The 27,131-nt window shown below is 38.8% G+C and overlaps 1 protein-coding gene across 1 annotated transcript; it reads left to right on the top strand.

The window, feature by feature from the left end:
- The first annotated feature begins 7,259 nt into the window (after positions 1-7,259).
- RBM44 (RNA binding motif protein 44) lies at positions 7,260-26,525 on the top strand. Its single transcript, XM_029225599.1, has 14 exons — positions 7,260-7,329; positions 10,165-11,750; positions 12,040-12,098; positions 13,553-13,729; positions 14,363-14,546; positions 14,642-14,664; positions 14,796-14,880; positions 17,447-17,561; positions 18,142-18,270; positions 18,944-19,023; positions 19,127-19,200; positions 21,144-21,435; positions 26,121-26,266; positions 26,402-26,525. Exons 1-14 carry the CDS (start codon positions 7,260-7,262, stop codon positions 26,523-26,525), a joined length of 3,144 nt encoding a protein of 1,047 aa, XP_029081432.1.
- The last annotated feature ends 606 nt before the right edge of the window (positions 26,526-27,131 follow it).

Raw genomic sequence — 27,131 nt, 5'->3', positions numbered from 1 at the left:
ATTTTTTACTTGCAGTGTCCTCAGATTTTGGTATCAAGATATTACTGGACCTATAAAACGTTGGGAAGTTGTCCCTCCTCCATATTTCTCTAATGGACTTTGGTTAGGATTGAATTCTGACTCTATTTCTGCCTCAGTTGATTGGTAGACTTCATCAGTGAAACCATCTACATCTGGAGTTTTCTGTGAGGAAAAAATTTTAATTACAGTTTTAATTTCTTAAGAGATATGGGACTATTCAGATGGTTTATTTCTTCTTGCATCCAGGTTGTATTTTCATGGAAGTATGTTCAGGTTGTAGAGTTTATCAGATCATGTTGTTCATTATATCCCCTATTATCATTTTAAAATGTGTAGGTTCTGTAGTGATGTCCCCTTTATCATGCATGATATTGGTAATTTGTGTTTTCTCATTTTCTTAGATAAGTTTTGTGAAGGGTTTATACATTTTATTAATCTCTTTAAAAAACTTCGGATGTGTTTTTTATAATTATTTTTTTTATTTACCTCTCTTTTATTATTTCCGTCCTACTTTCTTAGGGTTTAATTTTGTCTAATTTTTCTAGTTTCTTAAGGTAGATCATTAATTTTAAACCTTTTTTCTAATATAAGCACTTAACGCTATACATTACTCTGTAAGCACTACTTTAGCTGCATCTCAGAAATTTTGATGTATTTTCATAATCATTTAGTTCAAATTATTTTCTAACTTCCATTGTTGATATATTCATTTCTCCATGAATTATTTACAAGTGTGTTGTTTAATTTTCAAATATTTGGGAAGTTATTGTCCTTTTTGTTATTCTTAATTGTACTGTAGTCAGAAAACATACTCTCAAGCATAATGAGGTTTCTGGCCATGATGAAGTAATAGACTGGTTTTACCATGTTGCCATAAAACAACTTGAAAACTAGGCCACGTGTGTGAAACAACTGTTTTCAGACGGATAATGGACAGTACAGGACTGTGATTTCTGAAAGAAAGGACCTGCAACATGAGCCCTGGGGTAGCCTGACTTCCTGCCCAGAAGAACACTGCAGACCATGGAACAAGGAGCTTGAGATTCCAAGCAAAGCAGTGGTCACCTTTTCAAGGGCCGGAGAAGGTGGATGTCCCAGTTCAAGCAAATTCACCTTTATTTCACCTCTTTGCTCCATTCAGGCCCTCAACCTATTGGGTGATGCCCACTTGCACTGGTGAGGGTGATCTTCTCTACTCAGTTTACCAATTCAAATGCTAATCTCTTCCAATAACACTCTCACAGGCATACCCAGAAATAATTTTTTTACCAGCTATCTGGGCATCCCTTAGCCCATTCAAGTTGACACATTAAATTAACAATCACAAGTTCACCCCTTGTTAACTTGGCACCCATACGCATCTCCTTAAACCATGCTTAATCTCCAAATAAAGACAATTACAAGATCATAATTTCACCTAATATGATACAGCTATCATGCATACAACTGAAAATGTGCTAATCCCTTGGCCTCAGAAGAGGAGGTAAAATTTTGAGTGATTTTACTCTTCTCCATAAATGCTGTTATGTAAAGTTGACAGTGCTTAAATACTGATAAGGTCAATACATTTTATGTTACATAGTAAGGGAATAAGAGAGGAAAGGAAACAAAGGTATTTACTTAATAGATGTATATATACATATACATAACAGAATAAGGAAGAGATACTCATTACAATTACAGTCCTCATTTCTGCAGCCTGTCACGTAGTTGTAGCAGGTATTTATAACTGCGTTCTTCTACTACCTGTTGTGTATTCTTTTTACCTGGGGGATGACCCAAACCTTCATTCCTGAAGGGTCCGGGCCTTAGTGGTCCTGACTAGATTGGGTTGTTTTAGTTTTCCATTGACCATAATCACAGGGCATGGTAATACTAAGAGACTCCCTAAGGAATCTCCTGTATTCCGCAGATGTTCTTCCTTAGCTCCATTGTGAGGTAGTCATCCAGTTTCCCCTTGGTAGTCAGGATTAGTCACCCTGGCCAACACTGTTACTCCCTTCTTTGCCTGTTGATTCAGAGGCGTGAGGAGCCCAAAGTGTCCAGGTGGCAGTCTGAACTTCTGATTCAGTGGAGTCGTGTCTCCTGGTGGAAGCATTCCTCTTGAGGCCAGCAGGGCATAATGTTGTGGAAACAGGAAACAAAAATTTTGCTAGTAGATTACTGGGGGTAATATTGAATGGTGCCACTCCCATTTCCAACCCCTTTATTCCTGGTTCTATGAATCCTGGGGCTATCAGAGGAACAGCACCGTATATTGGATGCTGATTTAGAGTATATGCCACCTTCTGGAGAACCTTGCCCCAGCACTACAAGGTATTGTCACCTAGCTGGCACTGAAACTGAGCCTTCAAAGGGCCATCCACTGTGCTGTCAAGCCAGTTGCTTCAGGATAGTGGGGGACATGGTAAGACCAATGAATTCCTTGAGCACGGGCTCACTGCCCAACTTCTTCTTGCTGTGAAGTGAGTTCCTTCATCAGAAGCGTTACCGTGTGGAATACCATGGCAGTGGATAAAGCATTCTCAAAGTCGATGGATAGTGGTTTTGGCAGAAGCATTGTATGCAGGGAAGGCACATCTGTATCCAGAGTAAGCATCGATTCCAGTAAGGACAAAACACTGTTCTCTTCCATGGTGAAAATAGCCCAGTGTAATTAATCTGCCAGCAGGTAGCTGACTGATCACCCTGGGGAACGGTGCCGTACTGGGGACTCAGTACTGGCCTCTGCTGCTGGCAGTTTGCCAGACGGGCCTAGGCGAGTGGAAGTCCGTGCTGCTGAGTGCGTGCAGAGTCTCCATCCTGGCACCACAGTGCTGTTGCTCGTGAGCCCGCGGGGTGTTGACATGGTAGCTGGGGAAAGAGACGGACTGGCGTCGACAAAATCGATTATCCTGTCCATTGGATTATTAAAACCCTCTTCTGTTGAGGACACTCTCTGGTGAACATTCACATGGGACACAAATATTTTCACGTCTTTTGCCCATTCAGAGAGGTCTATCTACATACCCAAATTTCTTCGTCACCAGTTTTCCAGTTATGTTCTTTCCAAGCTCCCAACCATCCAGCCAAACCAACTGGCCACAGTGGTTTGGTATATAATTTCATGTCTGGCCATTTCTTCTTCCAAGCAAAGTGAACAACCAGGTGCACTGCCCAAAGTTCTGCCCACTGGAGAATTTCTCTTCGCCAGTGTCCTTCAGCGATGCCCTTGAGGGGTGGGGGCTGGTAATGCTGCAACTGCTTACTTTTAGGTAGGGCCTGCATATCACACAGAACCATCTGTAAACCAAGCCCAAGTCGTCTCCTCTGTCAGCTGATCATAGGGAACTCCCCATGAGTCCATAGGTGCAGCCTGGGAGAGAAAAGGCTGTGTAGCAGGAGTGGGGGCCATGGGCATTTGGGTCACTTCTTCATGTAACTTACTTGTGCCTTTAGGGCTGCTAGGGCCTGATCACATATGTATATGTACCAGATCCACTTGATGATGGAAAGTTGCTGTGCGCACTGGGTGAGTCAGATAACACACAGTTCGTAACAGGCAGCTCAGGTTGCATGATAACTCAGTGGCCCTGGGTCATGTGTTCAGTCTCCACCAAGGCCCAGTAGCAGGCCAAGAGCTGTTTCTCAAAAGGAGAAGAGTTATCTTTGGATGATCTCTGCAGTCCCTCCAGGGATGTGGCATTGCTTTTATTTACTATTTTCCTAGGTAGAGGCAATTCTAATGGTTCCACTTGCTCTTTCCCACCATAATAGCCCTCACTCAACAGGTCAGAAAACCACTGCAGGGATTCTGCCAGCTGCTCAGTATGTCTTTCCCAATTACGCGTTCTGGAACTGAGAAAATAGCCACAATATGGGTTCAGGGACCCACTGGACGCACTGTGAGATGAACCTGAGCTAAAATTCCATTGATCACCTGACCTCCATAAGCCCCTACTCTGACTGGAAGGCCACAGTGATGTTTTGGGTCTCCTAAAATCAGTGTCAGTTCAGAGCCAGTGTTCCTGAAAGGTTGTGGTTATTTTCTTTTTTTCTTTTTTTTAAGTAAAATGAAAATTTATTTCTTGGATAGGGAAAGGTTTTAGAGATAAGTAGTTTAATACTGATATGGTAAGTCTGTTCCACAGAGTCCTCAGAGATCCAGCACCTTATGTGTGATTGCTCATTCATATGTAGCTCCATTACCAAGGTTACCTGCTGGCTCAAGATAGCTGCTCCAGGTCCAGCCATCATGTCCATATTCATTTTCCATCACACAGTACTCTTGAATTTCTCCAGCAGGCCAAGACTTTATCTATCTTGAGGCATTTTCACATCTCTCTTCTGCCTAAAATGTTAAGCTACTAGTGTTGGAGGGTCTCCCGCAGAGGTGGGGGGTGGCTGTGGCTCACCACGGGGACAAGACACCGGCAGCAGAAGCTGTGGGAAGCACTCTCTGGCGTGAGCCCTCCCGGAGTCCCCTGATTATTTTCTTTTCCCCAATGTACAGTTACCCCGGTAAAAGGCTTTAGGGACCATTTAGGGAAGAGTATTTTTAGTAGTGTATTTGGGGTTCTTCCTGAAGAAGAGACCCAGCCTCCCCTTCATCCAAGGGCTTCTAGGTCTGTACACTGACACAAGTCTGGGAATTGATTGAGGGGCCGTCACTCTGTTTTTATGACTCAGGTTAGAGTTTTGTTCACTTGACCTAGAACTTTTTTGCTTATACAGATGAATTAAGAATTTAGTAGGCTTGATAGGAATTGTTATAGGATAAATCTTTGATGGCCTGTTCAATTTTTTCTATGGTTGATTCTGTTTAGCTTTTTCTGTAAGTTTTTTTTTTTTTTAAATAAATTTATTTATTTATTTTTGGCTGCATTGGGTCTTTGTTGCTGTGTGCGGGCTTTCTCTAGCTGTGGTGAGCGGGGGCTACTCTTTCATTGCAGTGCGCAGGCTTCTCATTGCAGTGGCTTGTCTTGTTGCAGAGCACAGGCTGTAGGCGCACGGGCTCTAGAGCGCAGTCTCGGTAGTTGTGGCTCATGGGATTAGTTGTTCTGCAGCATGTGGGGTCTTCCCAGACCAGGGCTCAAACCCGTGTCCCTTGCATTGGCAGGCAGGTTCTTAACCACTGCACCACCAGGGAAGCCCTCTGTAAGTTTTTTTTTAAACTATTTTCTTACAAAATTGGCTGTTATGGTTAAATTTGCAAATTAGCCATCAAAGGTGTATATAGCAATTTCAGTTTTTAAAAGTACATTTTTATGTCTTGTTAAAATGCTTCTTTTCTCATTGCTGGTTTTTGTTTCAGTACTGTCAGTGAGATTTGTCTGATATTATCTATTTAATTCATTTTTCAAAGAATAGCTCTTGGTTTTAGTTATCATTTTTACTGTTTTTAAATTGGTCACTTTTTCTTTTGTCTTAAATAATTCTATTCTCAACTTTTTGAAATAAAGACTTTAGTTCTTTTCTAGATTCTTGACTGCTTATTAAATCATTTATTTTAGTTTTATTGAATAATAAGAATCTAAAGCTATGACTTCTTTTGGCTATAACTTTGGGCAGGTCCCATATATTTTGGAAGTCCCATGTTATCATTGTCATTAATTTTTTTCACACTGTTAATATTGTCTAAATCAGGTTTCAAAGCTAGACAGACTGTCTCCAAGGAGTGAGTTCTTCTGCTTTATAATGTCTTCTCATTGTAGAACAGAGAAAGTAAACTTAGGGATTTGTTCAGGATCATCGATTGAAATAGTTCATTGAGAATTAGAACAAAATCAGTTCTTTTTTTTTTTCCCCAAACTCATCAGGAACCTTTGTAATACCTGGTCACCAGAATCCCTTGACAAGTACTTCAGCTTTTTAGGGGTGTAGACAGTGATGATAACTAGAGGCCAGAAGGCTCAAAATGATTTTGTGGGTTGGCTGGACATTTCTTCTGCTGGTCTTCTCTGGGGTCACTCATGTGTCCATTAGGGTGCCTTGGTTTTCTGACAGGTGACCAGCTTGGGCTTCCTCATGTAGTAGCTGGGTTCAAAGAACCATTGTCATTAACTTTTTAAAAACAGATTTATTGAAATATATCTCACTGATTTCAGATGTACAGTTCAGTGATTTTAGTCACTTTATCAAGTGGTGCAGCCATCACACCATAAGTCAGTTTCAGAATGTTTTAATCCCTCTGATAAAATCCCTTATGCCCATTTACAGTTAACCCTTCCTGTGCTCGCTTCAGCAGCACATATGCTAAAATTGAAATGATACCATTAACCCCTCTTCCCATCCCCTGTCCCACAAAGCCACTAATCTACTTTCTGTCTCTATAAATTTGCTTTTTCTGTACATTTCACTTAAATGGAATCATACAAGATGTGATCTCTTGTCTGCCTTCTTTCATTCAGCATAATGTTTTTGAGATTAATCCACCAGTTTACATATATCAGTAGTTTGTTCCTTTCTGTTGCTGAAAGATATTTCATTGTAGGGACTTATCATGTCATTAGTTTTTAATAAGTCTACAATTTGTTTTGGAAACATTTTTGTTCTGGGTTTGACATAAATAGGGTCACATTGTAGCCTTTAGTACTCTGTTTTTTGGATTAAGACTTTTTGGGTAGTCTAACACGGTTTTTAAATGTTCCTTGGAAATTTTAGAAGAATATGTCTTGTCTGTTTAAATAATACAGTCTTTTATGTAGCTGTCCACGCCTTTAAAAAAGTTACTCACGGCTTCCCTGGTGGCACAGTGGTTAAGAATCTGCCTGCCACTGCAAGGGACACGGGTTTGAGCCCTGGTCCGGGAAGATCCCACATGCCGCGGAGCAACTAAGCCCGTGCGCCACAACTACTGAGCCTGTGCTCTGGAGCCCGCAAGCCACAACTACTGAGCGCGTGTGCCACAACTACTGAAGCCCGCGCACCTGGAGCCCATGCTCCGCAACAAGAGAAGCCACCGCAATGAGAAGCCCGTGCACCACAACGAAGAGTAGCCCCCGCTCGCTCCAACTAGAGAAAGCCCGCGCACTGCAATGAACACCCAACACAGCCAAAGATAAATAAATAAAATTAATTTTAAAAAAAGTTATTCAAATGTCTTACAAGTTTCGTTTATTAGGCCTTTGATATTAGAATCTTTGACTATAATTACTACTTTGTCAGATTCTTGTTTTTCTAATAGTTTTTAAAATATAATACTGAGTATAATAACAGTTCAATATTTATACTTCTTCTAGGATATACGTCCTTGAGTGATGCAGGCCACTGAAGTGGTTGAGACAGCTTCTGGTAAAGGCTACCACAGTAATGGAAACATCCAGAAAGGTGAGAAGCTAGTCCAGTTGGCTTTATTCTGGGTGGAAAGAGGTATTAAATGTAATTAGACTTGATAGTTCCCTCTCCAGTGTTGCTACATCTTAAGCCTTCCTACCAGTAAGGTAAGATTCAGCATGTTTTTATCTTGACAGATGACTCAGGTGATTTTTGGTAAATATGGGCAGCCTACATAGGATCTCTCAGGTAAATGGAAGATTTAGGAGAGAGAAGGTGAGCCAGAAGAGAGGGTTTCTGTCCAGGCGGGCTTTCAGGAAGTACTGACAGGTACAGTTGCCTTCAGGGTAATAAGTAGAAAGTGGGCAGGTTGACCTCTGCTACCGAAGTTGTGTATGTTGTTTCTTCACATGGATCTAAAATTTCTCTTTCTGTCATAATGGTAGAAGAGAGAATAATCAACAAGGGTATAAAAAGCAAGTTGACTAACCTTTATATGCTTATGAATACATGTAGTTGTAACTATTAAGAGGACTTTAGAATGTGATAAAAATGCTATTTCAAGTCAGACGGGAAACTGGATTTTTCAGCAAATGGTATTAGGACAACTGACGATCCTTTTTGGAAAAAAATTAAGTTAGAGTCCTACCTCATGCTAGAGAGAAGCATTAATTCTACATAGTGTGAAAGGGCTAAATGTTACACACATACACCCACACAAAGAATTGGAAAGTTATAGAAGAATACTTTTATAATCATGTGGTAGGGAAGGCCAGGGAGACAAACCCAGAAGTCAGAGAAGAAAAGACTGATTCATTTAACTAAATAATCTTAAAGCCCGTGGCATGACAAAATATTATAAAAAGTTAAAAGATAGCCAATAGGGCTTCCCTGGTGGCGCAGTGGTTGAGAGTCTGCCTGCCGATGCAGGGGACGCAGGTTCGTGCCCCGGTCCGGGAGGATCCCACAGGCCGCGGAGCGGCTGGGCCCGTGAGCCATGGCCACTGAGCCTGCATGTCCGGAGCCTGTGCTCCGCAACGGGAGAGGCCACAATAGTGAGAGGCCCACGTACTGCAAAAAAAAAAAAAAAAAAAAGATAGCCAGTAAACTGGGGGAAAGTCACTTATATTATAAATGTGAAAAACAAACACCTAGTATCCAGAATATATCATGAACTCCTATACAAATCTCTAAGAAAAACACAATCAGCACATGAATTTATAATTGTATCTGACCCTACTGTCCTTAGCTCCAACCCCATATTTATAACAGCTTATTAGACATTCACATCTGGGTGTTTTATCTCTAACCTTAAACTCCACTTGCCTGGAACTGAATTCATTATCTTCTCCCTCCACCTCCCTCCCCAGCCCCTTGCTTTTCCTCTTCATCTTCTAAATCTCCTCTTCATGAAGTCCCTATCTCTTTAGCACCAGATATTCCCACTCATCTGTAATACCAAGCTGTAACCCTTAGCATTATCCTAGGAAGATATTTAAGCAGGTGGTAGCTAATTGCTGAGTCATGAAGTCAGCTTAGCTGATTGTGATCAGCTTTTTTTTTAATAAAATGAAATAGACTAGAAAATAGCAGAATACTTTGGACATAATTGGAGTAATTACTGTTTTGTAAAATTTTTGTTACACAGACACATATATGCTAGATCTTGATATAAAACGTGTTTCTGATTGTGTTCTTAAAGAAAAAAAATATGTATTTGAAAGCCACTAATCTCTCTCTCCCTTATCTACCATTTCTAATTGATCACCAAGTCTTGTCAGTTGTGGAACTTTTATACTAGTCTCTTCTTTTCCAGTCCCATTTCTGTACTCTTGGTCTGTCTCCCTTCAGTCTCCCCCTTCAAGCCTTCATTCTTACTGTTGCCAGAGGTGTCTAAACTCAATTGCATTCACATGACTACCCTTTTAAGAAGCTTTCAGTGGTCCTCCGTGTTAGGATAAGAACCAGACTCCTTAACACCTCATAAAAGGCCTCTTTCTGTTCACAGCTCCTTTCACTCCCTTAGAGCTATTTCACTCCAGACAAGCTGGCTTATAATTTCCTGAAAATGCCATGTTTTTTCACCCAGCTAACTTTGTATGCTGTTTAATTTGCCTAAAATAACTATTTTGTTTCAAAACACTTTTTAAATGTACAGTTTTCTCTGACGTCTACTTCTCCTTTCTTAAGCATTTACCTGCTAATCAGCAGCATGGTACAGCACCCATGTCTTCTTCGTCTTACTTCTGCAGTGCCTAAGGTTGATATTAGGACACTAGGAGGCACCCAGAGATTACAAATAGTAATAGTAAGTAGTATATCTAAATAGTAAATGCTTTGCCACTGAAAGAGTTCAAGAAGAATCTTAGCTCCTGTCTTAGTCAGCTGGGGCTACTATAGCACAATACCATGGAGGTGGCTTAAAGAACAGATATTTGGTTTTTTCCACAGTTCTGGAAGCTGCAAGTCCAAATGGGGCTGCCAGCATGGTCAGGTCTTGTAAGGGCTCTCTTCCTGGCTTGTAGATGGCCGCCTTCTTGCAGTGTCCTCACATGGTGGAGAGAAACAGAGAGCAAGCTCTGTGGTGTCTCTTCTCTCATAAGTGCACTGATCCCATTTTGAGGGTGCCACCCTCATGACCTCATCTAGCCTTAATTACCTCCCAGAGGCCCTGTCTCCACATGGGGAGTTAGGGCTTCAACACATAGGAATTTTGAGGGGGACACAGTTCAGTCCATAGCAGCAACTATTTAGGGATATTTGTTATGGACAGTGTAAAAAGTATATTCCTCCATTGGGAAGAGCTTAGGCCAGATTACATCTAAGGTCTTGTGTTTAAATTCTGCAATGTTTCTGCTAACATTTTATCCTTTTTTCTATTTTAATCAGATGAGCCTTCTAATCGTAGAAAAGAAAATTTGTTATCTCCTAATGGTTGTAAAGAAGCCAAATTGACTTTTCTTGATTATGACTGGGATTCCTTGGCATTAGAAAAAAGAGCTAGTGACAAAGAAATCAGCAATATTGACAAACTAGAGTTGTTGGAGCCATCTTTTCCTGTGAGTCCAAATACTAAGATGGAGAGTGCTCACTCTCAGTCAAGTGAGCTTGAAGGTAGGATTGACAGCGCTTTCCTGAACGAAACCTACTCTACACATCACTCAGGGCCAAAACTGAAGAGTGCAAGCCTTATTCATTCACATTCAGAGTTCGGTTATGAAATGCAGAAAAGGAAGGAGGTGTTTTTTGATATTTTGCATCGCCAAGGTGATACGACTGTTGGCTTGGAAAGAATCTACCAGATTTCAGATGATGATTCTGAAGATGTGCAAAAGCGTGATCTAGATGATGACTCACAGCAGGAATATCACAGTGCAGAAGAACAAGAATATATAAATAACCACTTATCTTTTGACCAAACGAAAACATTAAACATATCTAATCTGGAAGTTTGGGGACTAAGAAGTTCAGGTTATGGAGTTAATTGTGCTAGCAATCTAGAAGATAATCATGTTAAATTAGAAAGTAATTCTAGCACCTCTTTAGATTCAGCTGATGTTTATGGACAAGAAGGTTCACCTCATGTCTCCAAATTTCAGAATTCTGTTATGTTAAGAGAATATCATGAACCAAAACATGGAAAGTGTATGGAACAAGACACTAGTTTAATGTACCACACAGTATTTGATGCAATTGTACTAAAGGGTAGCCCTCTTGAACACCAGGAATCTCAATCTAAGAGTGGTTTCTTGAACCCTCAGAAAGCATTAAAAACTAAAATTTATACTGGCAAAGTGAAGTCTCAAGTAACTAAAAGTAAAGATTTTTGTGGAAATTCAGTTGTTGAGAAAAAAATGTTACAGCACCTTGAAAATCCAAGCACATTACCACAAGACAAAGTTTTAGAGACATTACTCCAGCCCTATAAAGATCGTCAAAGTTCCTGGACCTCTATTTTTGATGATTCAGTAATTTCTGCATGTTATAAAAGCCTAGAAAACACCCCTAACCCAGCCTTAGATTTTTCTGTTACTCTACCAAGGTCTGCAATCAGAGATAACCAGGCAATAGAAGAAGGTAGCTCCCTAAGAGCTGCTAATGGCAGTACCACAAATAAAGCTTGCTTTCACCATATGGAAGGACCATGTCCCGAATCAGTTACAGATGTAGCAAGTTGTACAGTCACAGTTAATCAAACAGTAGATGTTAGCACTGATTTTAGGGCTTGTTTCACAACAAGCAGGGCGACGAGCACAAGATCTTCTGTAGTATGTACATCAAGCAACACAGAGATAACAATGAGAAATAAAAAATGGCCTGATGAGTGGCAAAGTGAGAAACGAAGTGTGGCATGTAACACAGATTGGGCATACAGTCAAGATAATGAAGATCCACAGGTGGCTGTGACAAAAGGACCTTTGGGGAAATCTGTCTCCATTGACAGTTTAAAACCTAAGGGAAATTTCCTGAATAAGGTAAAACCAATATGATTAATAATAAAAATTCATTTGACTTTAATAATAGAGGCACTGTAGGCTAATGTAAATATTTTGGTTCACTGAATTATATCAGGGGTTTCTGAGGCTTTTGTGAGAAAATGCTGGATGAAGGAAAAAGGTGAATAGATTGCTACCAACTCTGTTCTTCTCTGTTGGCAGCTATTGCCACAAAGTCAGTTCGAAGTTGGATTTTACATCTTACCAGATACAACATGTATTATTGTTTGTCGCATATGTCTAATTTGATCTTAAATCATGTTTTCAGGATTCCCTGGAATTAAGGAAAACATTTGACTTCACAGACTTAAAGAAACATTCTGAAAGGTAAGTCAGACATATGATCAAAATAGTAATTTGCTTTTTGTGTAGGTACTTAACCATATAGAATAATAGCCAGGAGTGACTTGAAGAGATCGTCTGCTTCAGCCATTTGTCTTGAAAGAAATAAATATTAGAACAATGTAGAATGTTAAAGCTTTCCACTTACTGAGATTTCAGTCTGAATAATTCCTTCAGAAAAACTCATGGCATCTTTTCTTTATTTATCCAACCCAAACCCACACTGATTTATTACTTTCGTTTTCTTTCATTTAATCCCCTGTAGTCCAAAACAAAATAGCACATTTGGAAAACATCATATATTTGAAGAAGTAAACAGATACTTTTACTGGGATATTTTAATTCGTTGTATAATTTACTTTGCATCCATGGAGAACCAGGTGGTGGGGGAGAGGAAAGGGAGAAGTCTCTGAGAAGTCAAATTGGTTTTTATGCTCTGAGATCATTTGCTTTTTCCTTCATTCATCCTTTATTCTTCTAATGAGTTTGATCTGGTATCCAGTCCTATAAAATTAAATAGAAGAGTTGGTTTCCAGAGGCAGATGTATCGAGAATAGTTAGAAGTGGCCAGTATTAGCAAGGGAAGAACTATTAACATTCAAAGAGGTAGTGATTTTGGAGCTTTTTGTTATAACAGCAAAATATTTGCTTCTAATAACATAAGTATTATTATTATTAAGAAAAATGTAAATTTTATTTTCTGTTTAAAAGATAACATTTAAAAACAGTTTCCCTCCAGAATGTTTATAACTTTTAAAAATGCTGGCCAGTGCTTGATTTAGGTTGAAAAATCTGTTGATTCTGGATAAATTAGTACTTTACTTTAGAATTCTTTTCTTGGTAAAATGAAGTATGAATTTGAGATTTATTTACTCTCTTGAATTCTAAAAAGAGTATATTTATTTTTTTAATAAATTATTTATTTATTTATTTTTGGCTGCGTTGGGTCTTCGTTGCTGCCCACGGGCTTTCTCTAGTTGCGGTGAGCAGGGGCTACTCTTCGTTGTGGTGCACGGGCTTCTCATTGTGGTGGCTTCTCGTTTCAGAACACGGGTTCTAGGCACGCAGGCTTCAGTAGTTGCAGCACGCGGGCTCAGTAGTTGTGGCTCGCGGGCTCTAGAGCGCAGGCTCAGTAGCTGTGGTGCACGGGCTTAGTTGCTCCATGGCATGCGGGATCTTCCCGGACCAGGGCTCGAACCCGTGTGCCCTGCATTGGCAGGCGGATTCTTAACCACTGTTCCACCAGGGAAGTCCTAAAAAGAAGATATTTAGCATTGACTCTTGACATCCTTGTTTTCTTCAGCCTTTTCCATCTTTAGTAGAAATTGATTTAAACTTGACAGAGAAATGTAAGAAATCTTAAATCTGTTTCTGGAGGTATGTCATCAACACAGAAAAATATTTGGAATCTTACCTAATCCAATTTTTTTATTTCAAAGGGAACCTCAACTTTCTAAAGAGATGGAGAAGAATTTGCCATCAAAGTGCTGTCAGCAAATAATGCAGAGAGCCATCAAAGCAGAGTTGCACCTTTTAAATGTTCACTATCAAATGTGTCATCAGCATTGCAGTGATATTTACAAACTTGTAATGGAAAATAGAGAAGGACTACATAGGTGATTGTTAGGGCTTGTTTATTATCTGCTTTTTTATTGAGTTACAGTTGATTTACAGTATTATATGTTTCAGGCGTACATCATAGTGACTCACAATTTTTAAAGGTTATTCTCTATTTATAGTTATAGGTGATTGTCAATTTTAAATCTGTATCTTCCTAGAAATTTATCACTAACTTTAAGTTTATTCTAGAAAATTTCTTTAGTTTTCATTTTTAAAGGGCAGGAGAGGGGTGGATTATAACTGGCTTTGTTAACTGGCCTAGGGGTAATAGACTTTAAAAAGTAGTACATTGTAATTTCCTGGAGAGGCAACAGTGCATGTTGGAATGATGAATCCAGTAAAAAGACAGATTCAGGCTTTCTTTATAAAGTCCAAGTTCGGATGAAGTCAGTTGGAGGGTTTTTCGTGACATTCGACCACATTCTGTCCGGCTTATATGTATACCAAGGATTGCTTATCTTGCCCCTGGAAAAACACATCTTCTGTGATTCATTTTCTTTTACTAAACGTTTAAAAGAAAACATTTTAGGGATCTAGTAGAGTTAGAATTAAGTGTATAATTTGACATTAGTTTTAAATGGGTGGCTTGGCCTAAGTAATTTAGTTTTGTGAATGTAACTTTTGAACAGGAATTTATCAAGTAATTCTACTAAGAAAGAATTAGGATCAGCTCTGCTGACAGTTTTAGAAGACTTGAAAGTTAGATATGTGAATTTGAAAGAAAAGATAAACAAGGGTATACCACTGGAAGAGCTGCCTCCACTATCGGTAGAATCAAAATTATTATCTACCTTCTCTGCTTTTGCTTCCAGGGTATGTATTTATGTTTTAGGAATAAAATTTTTACTTCATTTAGACAGGAAACATTTTACGCTAAAAGCTTTTTCTTCCCTTCTCTTTCTTTCCAGCTAATGAAAGAAGAATCACATATGTAAGTTATGTTTTCATCTAATTTAGAATTCATTAGATCTTAAACATTGCTAATGCAGTTAACTTTGTTTTCTATTTTGGTCCTTATTCAGAACATTGATAAATGCTTTAATGAAATGTTTATCTGTTTAGCTTTTCAGGAGCAGATTCTGAACTAGATAATCAAAGTACACGTGATGTTGATGGTTCTTCAAGCCTGAAAAAGACACTCTCTCAAGTGAGATTTTTTTAGAGTAGTTCATCAAGTGTAAATCTTTAATCTTATGCCTTGCACAAAGTATACTATAATTTTTAGAAGCTCTCGCATCCTTCTTTTCACTCAGCTGGCTTATTTTGTGTACTGCCATTTGAGGGATATAACTGATTAGAAGGAGCGTAATGTCCTGATCAAACGGATGTCAATAGTATATGTTGGGTAAGATGACCACATAATTTATCATCAAATCAGGAGACTTCTGAGGATGAAAAAAGGTAGTGATGTTAATAGTTCAACATGACGATTGGTATAAACCTTGAGTGTCTCTGGCAAATCATAATTTTTGGCCCCCATCGTGTTAATGCAATGTAGTAAAAACTAATATGGTTATGCCTTCATCGCATGAGATAGTATAAAATAATATCCTGGGGGCACAGTGGTTAAGAATCCGCCTGCCAATGCAGGGGACACGGGTTCTAGCCCTGGTCCAGGGAGATCCCACATGCCGGGGAGCAACTAAGCCCATGTGCCACAAGTACCAAGCCCACGCTCTAGAGCCCACAAGCCACAACTACTGAAGCTCACACGCCTAGAGCCCGTGCTCCACAACAAGAGAAGCCACCGCAATGAGAAGCCTACACACCGCAACAAAGAGTAGCCCCCGCTCACCACAACTAGAGAAAGCCCACGTGCAGCAACGAAGACCCAATGCAGCCAAAAATAAATAATTAATTAAAATAATAATATCCCATTTATTTTAGATAGGGCAAAGTTTTCATTCCTCCTTTGCTGAAATGATGAAAATAATTTTTAAGTGCCTTTCGTAGGTTTTCTTAATCTCTCTTGTTCCCCCAAGGAAATGTTTGTCAGATGACAATCTGTGTAAGAGCACTCTGCAAACTGTGAAGTGATAGAGAAACATGAGTTATATTCCATTATCAATGGAGTAGGAAAACTGAAGATTGTTTCTTTTTTTTTAATTTTTATCTATGGCTGCGTTGGGTTTTCATTGCTGTGCGCAGGCTTTCTCTGGTTGTGGCGAGCGGGGGCTACTCTTCGTTGCGGTGCGTGGGCTTCTCATTGCGGTGGCTTCTCCTGTTGCGGAGCACGGGCTCTAGGCACGGGCTTCAGTAGTTGTGGCTCACGGGCTCTAGAATGCAGGCTCGGTAGTTGTGGTGCTGTGGTGCACAGGCTTAGTTGCTCCGCGGCAGGTGGGATCTTCCCGGACCAGGCTCGAACCCATGTCCCCTGCATTGGTAGGCGGATTCTTTTTTTTTTTTTTTTTTTTTTTTTTGCGGTACACGGGCCTCTCACTGTTGTGGCCTCTACCGCTGCGGAGCACAGGCTCCGGACGCGCAGGCTCAGTGGCCATGGCTCACGGGCCCAGCCGCTCCGTGGCATGTGGGATCTTCCCGGACCGGGGCACGAACCCGTGTCCCCTGCATCGGCAGGCGGACTCTTAACCACTGGGCCGCCACCAGGGAGGTCCCCTGAAGTTTGTTTCTACTTTCTGACTTTAGTCTTAACCCTGAGGTTATATTATTATTTGGGTAGTCTTAAAGAATAAGATGCATCCCAAAGCCAAAAGTGAAATAAATAATTGATTTATATTCCTTTCTATTAAGATAAATGATTAAAAGTAAATTATTTTAGCAAATTATTTATTCCATTGTTCTGCTCTTTAAAAAAACAAAATCTCAGTTATCCACAAAGAATTAACAGGTCTAAAACCAGATTTTTATATCTTCAAATTTCTTACATAGTTTGCTTAAACAACTTGTCCATTTAATGATATATAACGTTCTGGAGGGGTTTTGTTTTTTTACTTTTTTATTTTTTTCATCATTGTAAAGGTAGCAATGGTGTAACCTGATTATTTGGGCAGAATAATAAATCTTTTTAAAAGTAAAAGATGCAGATATAACATTTTTATAATCTTAATTTTGGCTCTAAAACAATATCTACTTTGTTAGGATTACATTTTAATACCCACCTTACTAAATTAAGTTATTCATGAAAGCCAGCATTGTATAGTGTAGTGTTTCTAAATTTCAGCTACTTATGTACCATCTTCACAATTTTTCATAGCCAGGTATTACCTGTAATGTTATTTGATTTGTACTTTTTAAATGATTCTCCTCTTTTAAAAAATTTATCTGTGAAGAGTAACTTATTATGTATGAGAAAGAAATATCACTCCCCATAAATGAAAGGTACATATAAGCACACATTAAATATATAGCTGTTGATGTTAATGTGAAAAATACTTACATGTGCAGCTCCAAAAATCATCTCAGGTACTTCTAGTGTGTGGATGCCACACTTTGCTAAATAATGGTGGTGTTAGCGCATACAGTCACTATACATAGACTAGTTTCAAATCATAATTCTCATTGTGTGACAGACATAAAGCAACAGGTTACTTAGATTCAGTTTGCTCACCCATAAACTGGGTCGATAATGATTTTGTCCCATAGCCTTTGTTGTTGTGAGGGTAAATAATGCCAGTGAAGCATGCTTGTCACATAGAGTGCAATAACTGTTACTCCTTATTTATTATTGTTGTTTTTATTATTTTAATTCTCAGATGTCTCTATTACCTGACAATAGTCATCCTAAACAAGATACATCACCCAAAGAGGATGGTTTAAAAAATGGTGACGTAGATATAGACTTTAGTCAACTAAAACTTGATGATAAAGGTCAGTATAAAAATGTTTGTCTTGTGTCATTGCCAGAAAGCAGATAATAAGATTTAAAATACCCCTCGTGCCCATCTATTAAGTTAAAGTAAATATTTTTAATTGAATGGCATCATTCAGATTATGAATGTTAAGTATGTTCTTATTACATCTACTTGATATCTTTAAGGTTACTTAATATATCTGATAATGCCAAATAATAATACAGACTTTTGTTCTTCTGGTTCATGTTTTCCATTTTGAAAATTCTTTTTTCTGTCCAGTTTGTATCTCTGTAAATTGTATGGGTTTTTTGTTTTGTTTTTTAGTTTTGTCCTCAATGAGAAGAGAAGGATCCTTTTTTAGTGAAATAAAGACTTGCGGTACGGCTTAACCCGTTTTTAAAGATGTTCATTGTTATTCTGTCTATAAAGATAAATCTCTTCTTCAATAAAGGATAATTAAAAATTAGAAAAGTAAGGCTTTTAATAAGCTAGGAATCAGTGTTAATTAAAGTAAAACTGGGAAGCAGGTCACTCAGATAACTTCTCACGGTTAAACATTGTACATAGTTCCTTGCTAAGTGTGTTCAATTTCTCAGACTCCACAAATTACCGAGAAATAAGTGAAGACTGGTTTGATGCTAAAGAGAACGTGACTGGAGCTGACTTCTCAGGAATACAAGAAAATCAAACAGTACAAGACAAAGAGGATCCGAAGTTTACACTAGGTTGGTTCTTAACAATTTACCAAGAAATCCTAACCTAGCTCATTTATAAAATAGTGCTTATCTTCTTCTGTATTATTTTGGGGGATTGCACTGTTTTAATATTTTATTCCTGTTTGTATTTCTTTATAAATATGAAAAATGAGAAAATCGGCCATTTGGATGTCATTTTTTTTTTAAGAGTAAATCAGTTTAAAATGTTCATTTCTCTTCCAGAAAACTGTCTGCTAAAAGCTTAAATCCAAGATTTAGTTAGTAGATAGAGGCCCATCATTCTCTCTCCCTACTCTAGTCCAACATCAGTATTCCTTCAGGCGTTCTTTTCCTCTAAACCCTCGTCAGGCACTTCGCAGGTGTGGGGTACATAGTGAACAGAAAAAGCTTCTCAGTTTCCATCAGACAGCCAGGACTACCTATTTATTGATCCATCTTTGAGTCACAAGAGACTAAATATCAATCAGTCCAACCTCTTTGTTTTTAACATATGATTAAAGCCCAGAAGTCTTGACACTGTACTCCAAGCTCTTAATCTTCAGCCTAGCGCTGGTACTTGCTAATAACTTTATAATAATCTTTTTGATAATAAAAAATGAAATACTTAACAATTTTCACATTTTCTCTTAAAAATATTGATAAAATAATGATTACCTTCTGTTGTATGTTTATCTTCAAGCAGAAATGAAGAATGTTGAACCCTTACGAAGAGATAAAGGTTACTTGATACATGTTGGTGGGCTCTGCCCTTCAGTGTCTGAGGTATGCCAGGATTTATTTTTTGAGCTTCACTTTCAAATCTATTAATTGTTCATATTTTGATTGTTTTTCTACCTTTCACAAACTTTTATTTATCTTCTTTTAGGCTGATTTAAGGTCTCATTTCCAGAAATATGAAATTTCTGACATTTCAATTTATGATTCTTCTCCTAATTACAGGTATGTTTCCCAGATTCAGTGAATGTACATTTACTGGGTATGCCCTAGGTTCTAACAGAGGTCTGTTCTGTACTGAACATGAACCACAGTGGTGATTAAGCCAGGCGCCATTCCCGCAGGGGTTTCCCAGCCTAGTAGAGGGATACACGTTGACAAATAGCTATAGTCCTTAATTGGTGCTGTTCTCAATCAGATCTTTCTTTCATTATACTTTTTAACTTGTTACTAATGAGATATAGGAGAGTTATTGATTTTTCTGCAGTTATCTTGTTTCATACCATTTCATGGGGGCAGTCGAGTGCATTAGTTAAGAGAATGGGCTCTACAGCAAGTGTCTTGGGTTCATGTCTCAGCTTCGTCAGTAACGTGATGAATACATTTGGGCAAGTTACTTAATAACCTTTCTGTATCTGAGGCTCTTCATCTATAAAGTGAGGATAATAATAGTACCTACATAGCATTACTGTGGAACTATTATGAGATAAATAAGTAAACCAGTAGAAATAAAGGCTGGCATATAGTAGGTACTCAGAAAATTATATTTAATTTTATTATTTTTTATTTTAATTACTTTTTAGTTGATGCTTTTTTATTTTTTAGGTAGATGGCTATATCATCTACATATAGTCATTTCCAGTATGTGTGTTGTTAACCTCCTGTTTTGTGACATCAGAACATTCAAAAGTATCAAATAAGAATGGTGATAGCTTAATGGAAATGCCTTTACTATTTTATCACAAAAAATGATAGCTTTTTATTTCAGATATGAAAATCTTTATAAATTAAAAAAGGATCCTATTTGTAGTTGGGTTGAAATTTATTAAAAATAAGTGTTTAATTTTGTGTTAAATGGATTCACTTAAGATCATATGCTTTTCTTGGACCTATTAATTAATATGTTGTTAATATATTTCGTTATATTAAAGTAGTGTTGTACTCCTAGGAGTATTACTTGATGTGAAAGATTCTTTTAGTGTCTTGTTGAATCCTTTGGAAAAAAAGAAACTTTATGGTTCTTTATTACTTTGAAGTATTATACATTCTGTGTGGAAATTTAGGAAGTACAGTTAAATACAAAAGTGTAAGGAGGTTATAAAAATTGATCCATAGTCCAATCCTTTGGAGGCAGCTGCTCTTCAGATTTGGTGTATAGCCTTCCATTGGCACTATCTGGAGCTGGCACTTTCAGAAGGATGGCTCTTGCCCAGCTTTCTCAATTTTATGGCTAAAATTCTGGTTAGATTTTCCAACTCTGTTTGGACTGCATATGTTTTCACTACAAGGTCATAAGGACATTCTCTCCTGTGTTCTGCTAAATGTTTTTAAATTTTGCCTTTCACCTTTATGTCTTCTCTGTATCTGGAGGTTATGTTTGTGTATAGGGATTAATTTTAATTTTTTGGTATGGATAACCAGTTGTCCCGAGAACACTAATCTGTACAACTGTGTCATATATCAGCTTTGCAAATGTTACTTTTTTTTTTTTTTTTTTTTTTTGGTTACGCGGGCCTCTCGCTGTTTTGGCCTCTCCAGTTGCAGAGCACAGGCTCCGGACGCACAGGCCCAGCGGCCATGGCTCACGGGCCCAGCCGCTCCGCGGCACGTGGGATCTTCCCGGACCGGGCCACGAACCCGCGTCCCCTGCATTGGCAGGCGGACTCCCAACCATTGCACCACCAGGGAAGCCCTACATTACATTTTAATATAAAATTAACAGGTGATAATTCAGAAGAAATACTAACTACCTTTTATTTCCCATCTTTAATTTTTTGTATTTAGTTATCTTAATATTCTTCCTGATCCCAAGGTAAGTATAGTAACTTATTTTTAAGAGCAGTTATTCTTATAAAAGGTATATGCTAGCCAGTAGTTACACAATGAAGTTTGAGGCCATTTAAAGTCATTAACAAAGAACCTTTTGGTTTTCTGCTTTTATATTTTAGATATGCATCTCTTGCTTTAAAAAAAAACAATGATGCAAAGCTGGCTGTGAAGGAAATGAATGGTACAGAAATAAATGGGAAATCAGTAAATGTGCGGCTTGTCAAAACTCCTGGAGAATATACATCACCACTTTCGTCCAAAAGTGGAAATAAAGTTAGTTTCAGTAATTTGGAGAAAAACATCAGCAAAGAAGTCAACTCAGCCTCCTCTGTTTCTAGATTGCCTAGAACTAGGCCGAGGCAGCAGCTGGGATCTGAGCAAGACAGTGAGTTTTTCGCTTTTGACCAAAAGGTTAGTTTTCTTGATCAAGCCCTTAAATGGTCTTCATATATCCACTATACTGCGATAAGTAGCTTTGTAGGACAGATAACTCCAGGACAGCAGTCTTGAAGTGGGAATAAGGACATTAGTCTGAATTGTGCCTAACATTGGATCCGCCCTAACCTGCTCTTGTACAACCCCAGTTGTCCCTGGAGGAAGCACAGATCTTTACAGGCCTAGCCGCAGAGACAACGTTTCTCTGTAACTAGGCCCTCTGCCAGTGCTTTTCAGTCTTTGTATCTCTTTATTCTTGGATAGTGTTACTCTATAAGTAGCTACTTAACACTTTCATCATTCTTTTTTTCACAGCTAACCTCATCTCATAATTATTTAAACCATAAAATATAGTCATTTTATTATGCATGCTCTCATCTTTACCACATTGAAGTTTTAAATGCCACATGGAAGGTGATAAAGTTGGCTTATTCACTCTTGTCTCCCCACTGCGCAGCAAAATGCCTGGCATCCTATAGGCATTCCATAGATTTTTTAAAATTTACATATAGTAAAATTCGCTCTTTTTGCTGTCTATGAGTTTAGACATATGCCACAGGCATGTAACCATCATCACAATCAAGGTATAGAACAGTTCCATCTTCCCAAAACATTCTCTTGTGCTCTGCTCTGTTTTCTGTTCTTATAATTTTACCTTTTCCAGAATCTCCTGTGAGTAGAATATTATATAGCCTTATTAGTCTGGCTTCTTTCACTTAGCTTTATGCATTTTCTTACTGAGTTCTGTGAGTTTTTTAATATTCTGAATATAAGTCATTTATCAGATAGGTATGTACTTTGCAAATACGTTTTCCCAGCCTGTACTTTGTCTTTTCATTCTTTTAATAGTGTCATTCTCAGAGCAGGAGTTTTAATTTTTAACCAATTGCAGTTTGTCGCTGTTTTGTTTTTTAACTTGTGGGGGGTTTTTTGTTGGTTTTTTTGGCTGTGTTGGGTCTTCGTTGCTGCGCACGGGCTTTCTCTAGTTGTGGCGAGTGGGGGCTACTCTTTGTTGCAGTGCGTGGGCTTCTCGTTGCGGTGGCTTCTCGTTGTGGAGCACGGGCTCTAGGTGCGCGGGCTGCAGTAGTTGCAGCATGCTGGCTCAGTAGTTGCGGCATGAGGACCCTAGAGCGCATGGGCTTCAGTAGCTGCAGCACATGGGCTTGGTAATTGCAGTGCACAGGCTTCAGTAGTTGTGGCTTACGGGCTCAGTAGTTGTGGCTTACGGGCTCAGTAGTCGTGGCTCGCGGGCTCTAGAGCACATGTCCAGTAGTTGTGGCACACGGGCTTAGTTGTTCTGCAGCATGTGGGATCTTCCTGGACCAGGGATCGAACCCATGTCCCCTGCATTGGCAGGCAGATTCTTAACCACCACACCACCAGGGAAGTCCCTTAACTTGTGTTTTTAATGTTGTATCTAAGAAACCTTTGCATAACCCATTGTCACAAAGCTTTTGAGTTAATTTTATAATGTGTGGGATATGAATTGAGGTGGTTTTGGTTTTTTGGTTGTGTTTTTGTGTTGTGTATGGAATTGTTCCAGCATCATTGTTGAAAAGCCTATCCTGTCTCCACTGAACTATCTTTGTGCCTTTGTCAAAAATCAGTTGACCATATTTGTGTGGATCTATTTCTAGACTCTCTGTTCTCTTCTATCTCTTAAACTTTCCACCAGTACTACACTATCTTGATCATAATAGCTATATAGTAAGTCTTGAAATAGGAAGTCCAACTTCATTCTTCTTCAAAATTTATTTTGGCTATTCTAGTCTCTTTGCCTTTCTGTATAAATTTCATAATTCTGCTTGTCACTATCTATTAGAAAAGTCCTTGGATTTTTACTGGAATTAGTTTGACTCTACAGATCAGAGAAAATTCCTTTTTAATAAATGGATGAAAGAATAAATATTTGTTGAATAAATGAATTTTGGTTTTTTCCATAAGAATAAGATAAAGGGATCTCTTTTCCCTATGTCCTTTACCCCATCCTTTCCTAATTCCTGGAGTTATCCCATTATTTTTCTGTACCATTAGTGCCATTTCTGTACTCACAGACCTTTCTCCACTCACAGTTATGCACAACTCTTCTTAATCCGAACCACATTTTCACTTGACTTTTCATTCTTTTGAAGTTACCGTCCTTATTTGTTCTGTGTTTTTCCTGCCAAACTTCCCAACCAAGTAGTTTATACCCAATGTCTGGGCTTCTTTGATTGTTTCTCTTCTTCATCCTAATAATCTGACCCAAGTCTCTAAAATTTTATTTACAGTGCTCTTTCTATAGTCACTAATGACGTTTTTATTGGTCTTTCGCCCTGTCTACCTTCTTTTTGACCACTTAGCCTATTTGGTGCCGGTCATTCCTTTCTTTCAACTCTTTTCCTTTCATCTCTTTTCCTTTCATCTCAGTGACACTTTGTGTTTAGGATGGGTTTTTTGGTGCATAACCTCAATCCACAATAGGAAGGAAGGAAACAAACTGTAGTCAGGCTACGGGCGCTTGAGCTGGAAATTTGGGAGCTGTGCCTCCTCCCTGCCTCTCTCAGGTAGTGCCCCTGGTTTCTTGCCTCTGCATGCCTGTAAGCTCCATCCTCCTGTTTCTCTCTGCACACTGGCTTTCTCTGTCTGCTCGTGACTTCTCTCTTCCTCCATTAGGCTTTATTTTGCTAAACTCTAACTCTACAGTACTTTCCAGTTGAAGCTCCTGTCATCATTTGACTAACTCATTTGCTCTGTTCCAATTCCACATTCTTTAGACAGGAAATCTGATCCAGCCCATGATTTTGGTGTTCATGAGTTCAGGTAACACCACTCTTGGTCTTGTTAGCTGAGGAAGCAGGTCATGGAGTTGGTAGAGGGAAGGTTATGTGTCATAAATAAATAGGGCACCGTGGGCTAGGGTAGGAGTATGTTGTCTTAGAGTGTGTGGACAGGGCAGCTCTTAACTGCTGTCTTTGTTAAACTATACTCTTACTTTTCTAGCAGTTTATTGTCACCTTTCTTCTCAGATTCTCAACATTTTTTCATTATGTTCATTCATTTAGAAAATATCATCTATAATAAGAGGTAGTGATGATTAAGAACAACAGATTCATAACCTGGCTTTGCTACCTACTCATGGGCTGGGCGAGTTACTGCCCCCTGTGTCTGAGCTTCCTTATTTTAAAATGGGGATAGGCACTTCCCTGGTGGCACAGTGGCTAAGAACCCGCCTGCCAATGCAGGGGACACAGGTTCGAGCCTTGATCCAGGAGGATCCCTCGTGCCACGGAGCAACTAAGCCCGTGCGCCACAACTACTGAGCCTGCGCTCTAGAGCCCGCAAGCCACAACTACTGAGCCCGAGTGCCACAACTACTGAAGCCTGCGCTCCTAGAGCCCGTGCTCTGCAACAAGGGAAGCCACCACATTGAGAAGCCTATGCTCTGCAACGAAGAGTAGCCCCCACTCACCACAACTAGAGAAAGCCCACATGCAGCAACGAAGACCCAATGCAGCCATAAATAAATAAAATAAATAAAGTCATCTTAAAAGAATAAAAAATAAAATGGGGGTAAGTGTTCCTGCCTCACAAATGTTGTGAGCTTTAAATGAGTTTAATTCAGAAAATTCTTTGGAACAGTGCCTGTCATGGAGAATGTACTCCGTAAATAGTAGCTACTGTTATTTACTAGCAGTTTGGCTCTTTCTTGGGAAACCCATCCTCTCTGTGGTTCCAACTACTATTTAAACTTATTGTATCCCAAAATTATTTATTCAATAAACAGTATACCAACTGTGTACACTATTGTAGGCACTGGGAAAGTGGCAATGAACAAAACAGACAAAAATCTGTGCTGTTACAGAGCTTAAATCTAATGAAGGAGATAAGGCAATAAGCAAATAAGTAAAATATGTACTATTCTGATGTAGATCTAATATTTTGTATATCTCACCCTGACGTTTCATCTAGGTTTGAAAGTATCCGCTCCTCCTTTGTTGAACTTTTATGGGATGTACAGTGGTTTCATATAATTTATATCCTACTTGCATGGCTAATAGTAATTAATTGATCATTTCTCTTCAGTTGAATTATAAGATACATAAGTGATGGAGGTTCTTTTTTATAGCACTAGTTTCCCCACCCCCACTCCAGCATGTTCTGGGCATATAGTTTGTGTACATTGAACATTTAGTAAATAAGATAGAATATATGATATAAATATGTACATATAATTACTATGTAGACCAGCCTTTCTCTGTCAGGTTGGGTAAGAGAATTCAGCCTTCATGTCCTAAGCCTAAGATATCCATTGTATATAGCAAATGACTCTCTCTCCTACGCATCTAGAATGGAATAGTTATGTCCTATCTTAGGGAAAATTGAGAAAATAGTTAACATCATTTTTTGTGTTCTGTGGATCAGATGAGAATCCTGTTTGAGAAAAGCTAATTTCGACATAGCCCATATATTATACTTCATCATGTATTTGGCATTTTTTAAATAAATGGCCCTGAATACATCTCAAGTAAAATTACTTGGTAGAAAAACTAATCCCAAATCAACATAAATATCTTAGGAATTTTGATTTTACTATTTGTAATTTTTTAATTGAGAATAAGCTGGATTATTTCTATGTAATCGTTACTGACTTAAATAAAACTTTAAAAATGTTTATTTAGGGTGTCAAGAAGAATTGTAAACATATTGGATCCACTAAATTACTACCTGATGCACCTATTCAATTTGTACCTCCAAATACATCGAACCTGCGTAGCTTTACCAAGATCATGGAGAGACTGGCTGAACTACATCCGAAAGCTGGCAGGTAGTGACTACAATTGCGTTTTAAGTGGTTTTATAAGTTGTAAGTAAACTACCGTTCCTTTCAGTACCTTAGCCATATCTAGAATGTGCTGCTTTGGAGAGGGCAGATGCTCATGCGTGTCTTCCTTTGGCACAGAGATCACATTAGAAACGCTCTTCAGGAGGTTAGAATGCATCATAAAGGCTCTCTCAGTGGCCTGTCTGTTAATGCTATTGTGAGAATGACTTCCTGTGTTTTGGAAAACTCTGCTTCCTGTTAGGTGTAAAAGAAGCAACAAGAGGTAAGTCAGTCATACCTTTCATATTTAAATAGTAAACATTTTAAGCTATGGATTCCATTTTCTTTTCAAATAAAAATACTATATTGAAAATAATAAAGTAACGTAAAAGCTAAAAACAAGCATACTGTATTTGTAAACTATTAATGCAAAACTATTTGGGGTAATGTTAAATTACCCCAAAATTATTGGGCTTAAGCAACATTTATCATCTCAGAGTTCACAGGTCAGGATTCAGGAATGGCGTAGCTGGGTGGTTTTAGTTTAGCGATTCTCGTGATGTTGCAGTCAAGATGTTGGCCTGGGCTGTGGTCATCAGGAGGCTTGATTGGGACTGGAAGACCTGTTTGTAAGACGGCTCATTCCCATGGCTGTTGGCAGGAGGCCTCTGTTTCTCACCACATGGGCCTTGCCATAGGGCTGCTTGAGTGTCTTTACAACATGACACCTGGCTTCTTCACAGCAAGAGCCATCAGAGAGAGAGAGAGAGCAAGATGGAAGCTGCAGTATTTTCTGTGACCTAACTTCAGGAGTCACACTCTGTCGTTTCTGCCACATTCCATCAGATGCAAGTCACTACGTGCAGCC

This window comes from Monodon monoceros, unplaced genomic scaffold, assembly GCF_005190385.1.
Source record: "Monodon monoceros isolate NGI ecotype Baffin Bay Population unplaced genomic scaffold, NGI_Narwhal_1 Super_Scaffold_16, whole genome shotgun sequence".
Lineage (NCBI taxonomy): Eukaryota > Metazoa > Chordata > Mammalia > Artiodactyla > Monodontidae > Monodon > Monodon monoceros.
Note: the sequence above shows the minus strand (reverse complement) of the source record. Positions and strands in the feature narration are given on the sequence as shown.

What these genes read in the sequence shown, in the direction of transcription:
- RBM44 (XM_029225599.1), top strand. Translation starts at nt 7,260, where the DNA reads ATGCAGGCCACTGAAGTGGTTGAGACAGCTTCTGGTAAAGGCTACCAC. An exon ending in AGGGAAATTTCCTGAATAAG is followed by an intron (nt 11,751 to 12,039) that starts GTAAAACCAATA and finishes TCATGTTTTCAG; the next exon opens with GATTCCCTGGAATTAAGGAA. An exon ending in TTAAAGAAACATTCTGAAAG is followed by an intron (nt 12,099 to 13,552) that starts GTAAGTCAGACA and finishes TTTATTTCAAAG; the next exon opens with GGAACCTCAACTTTCTAAAG.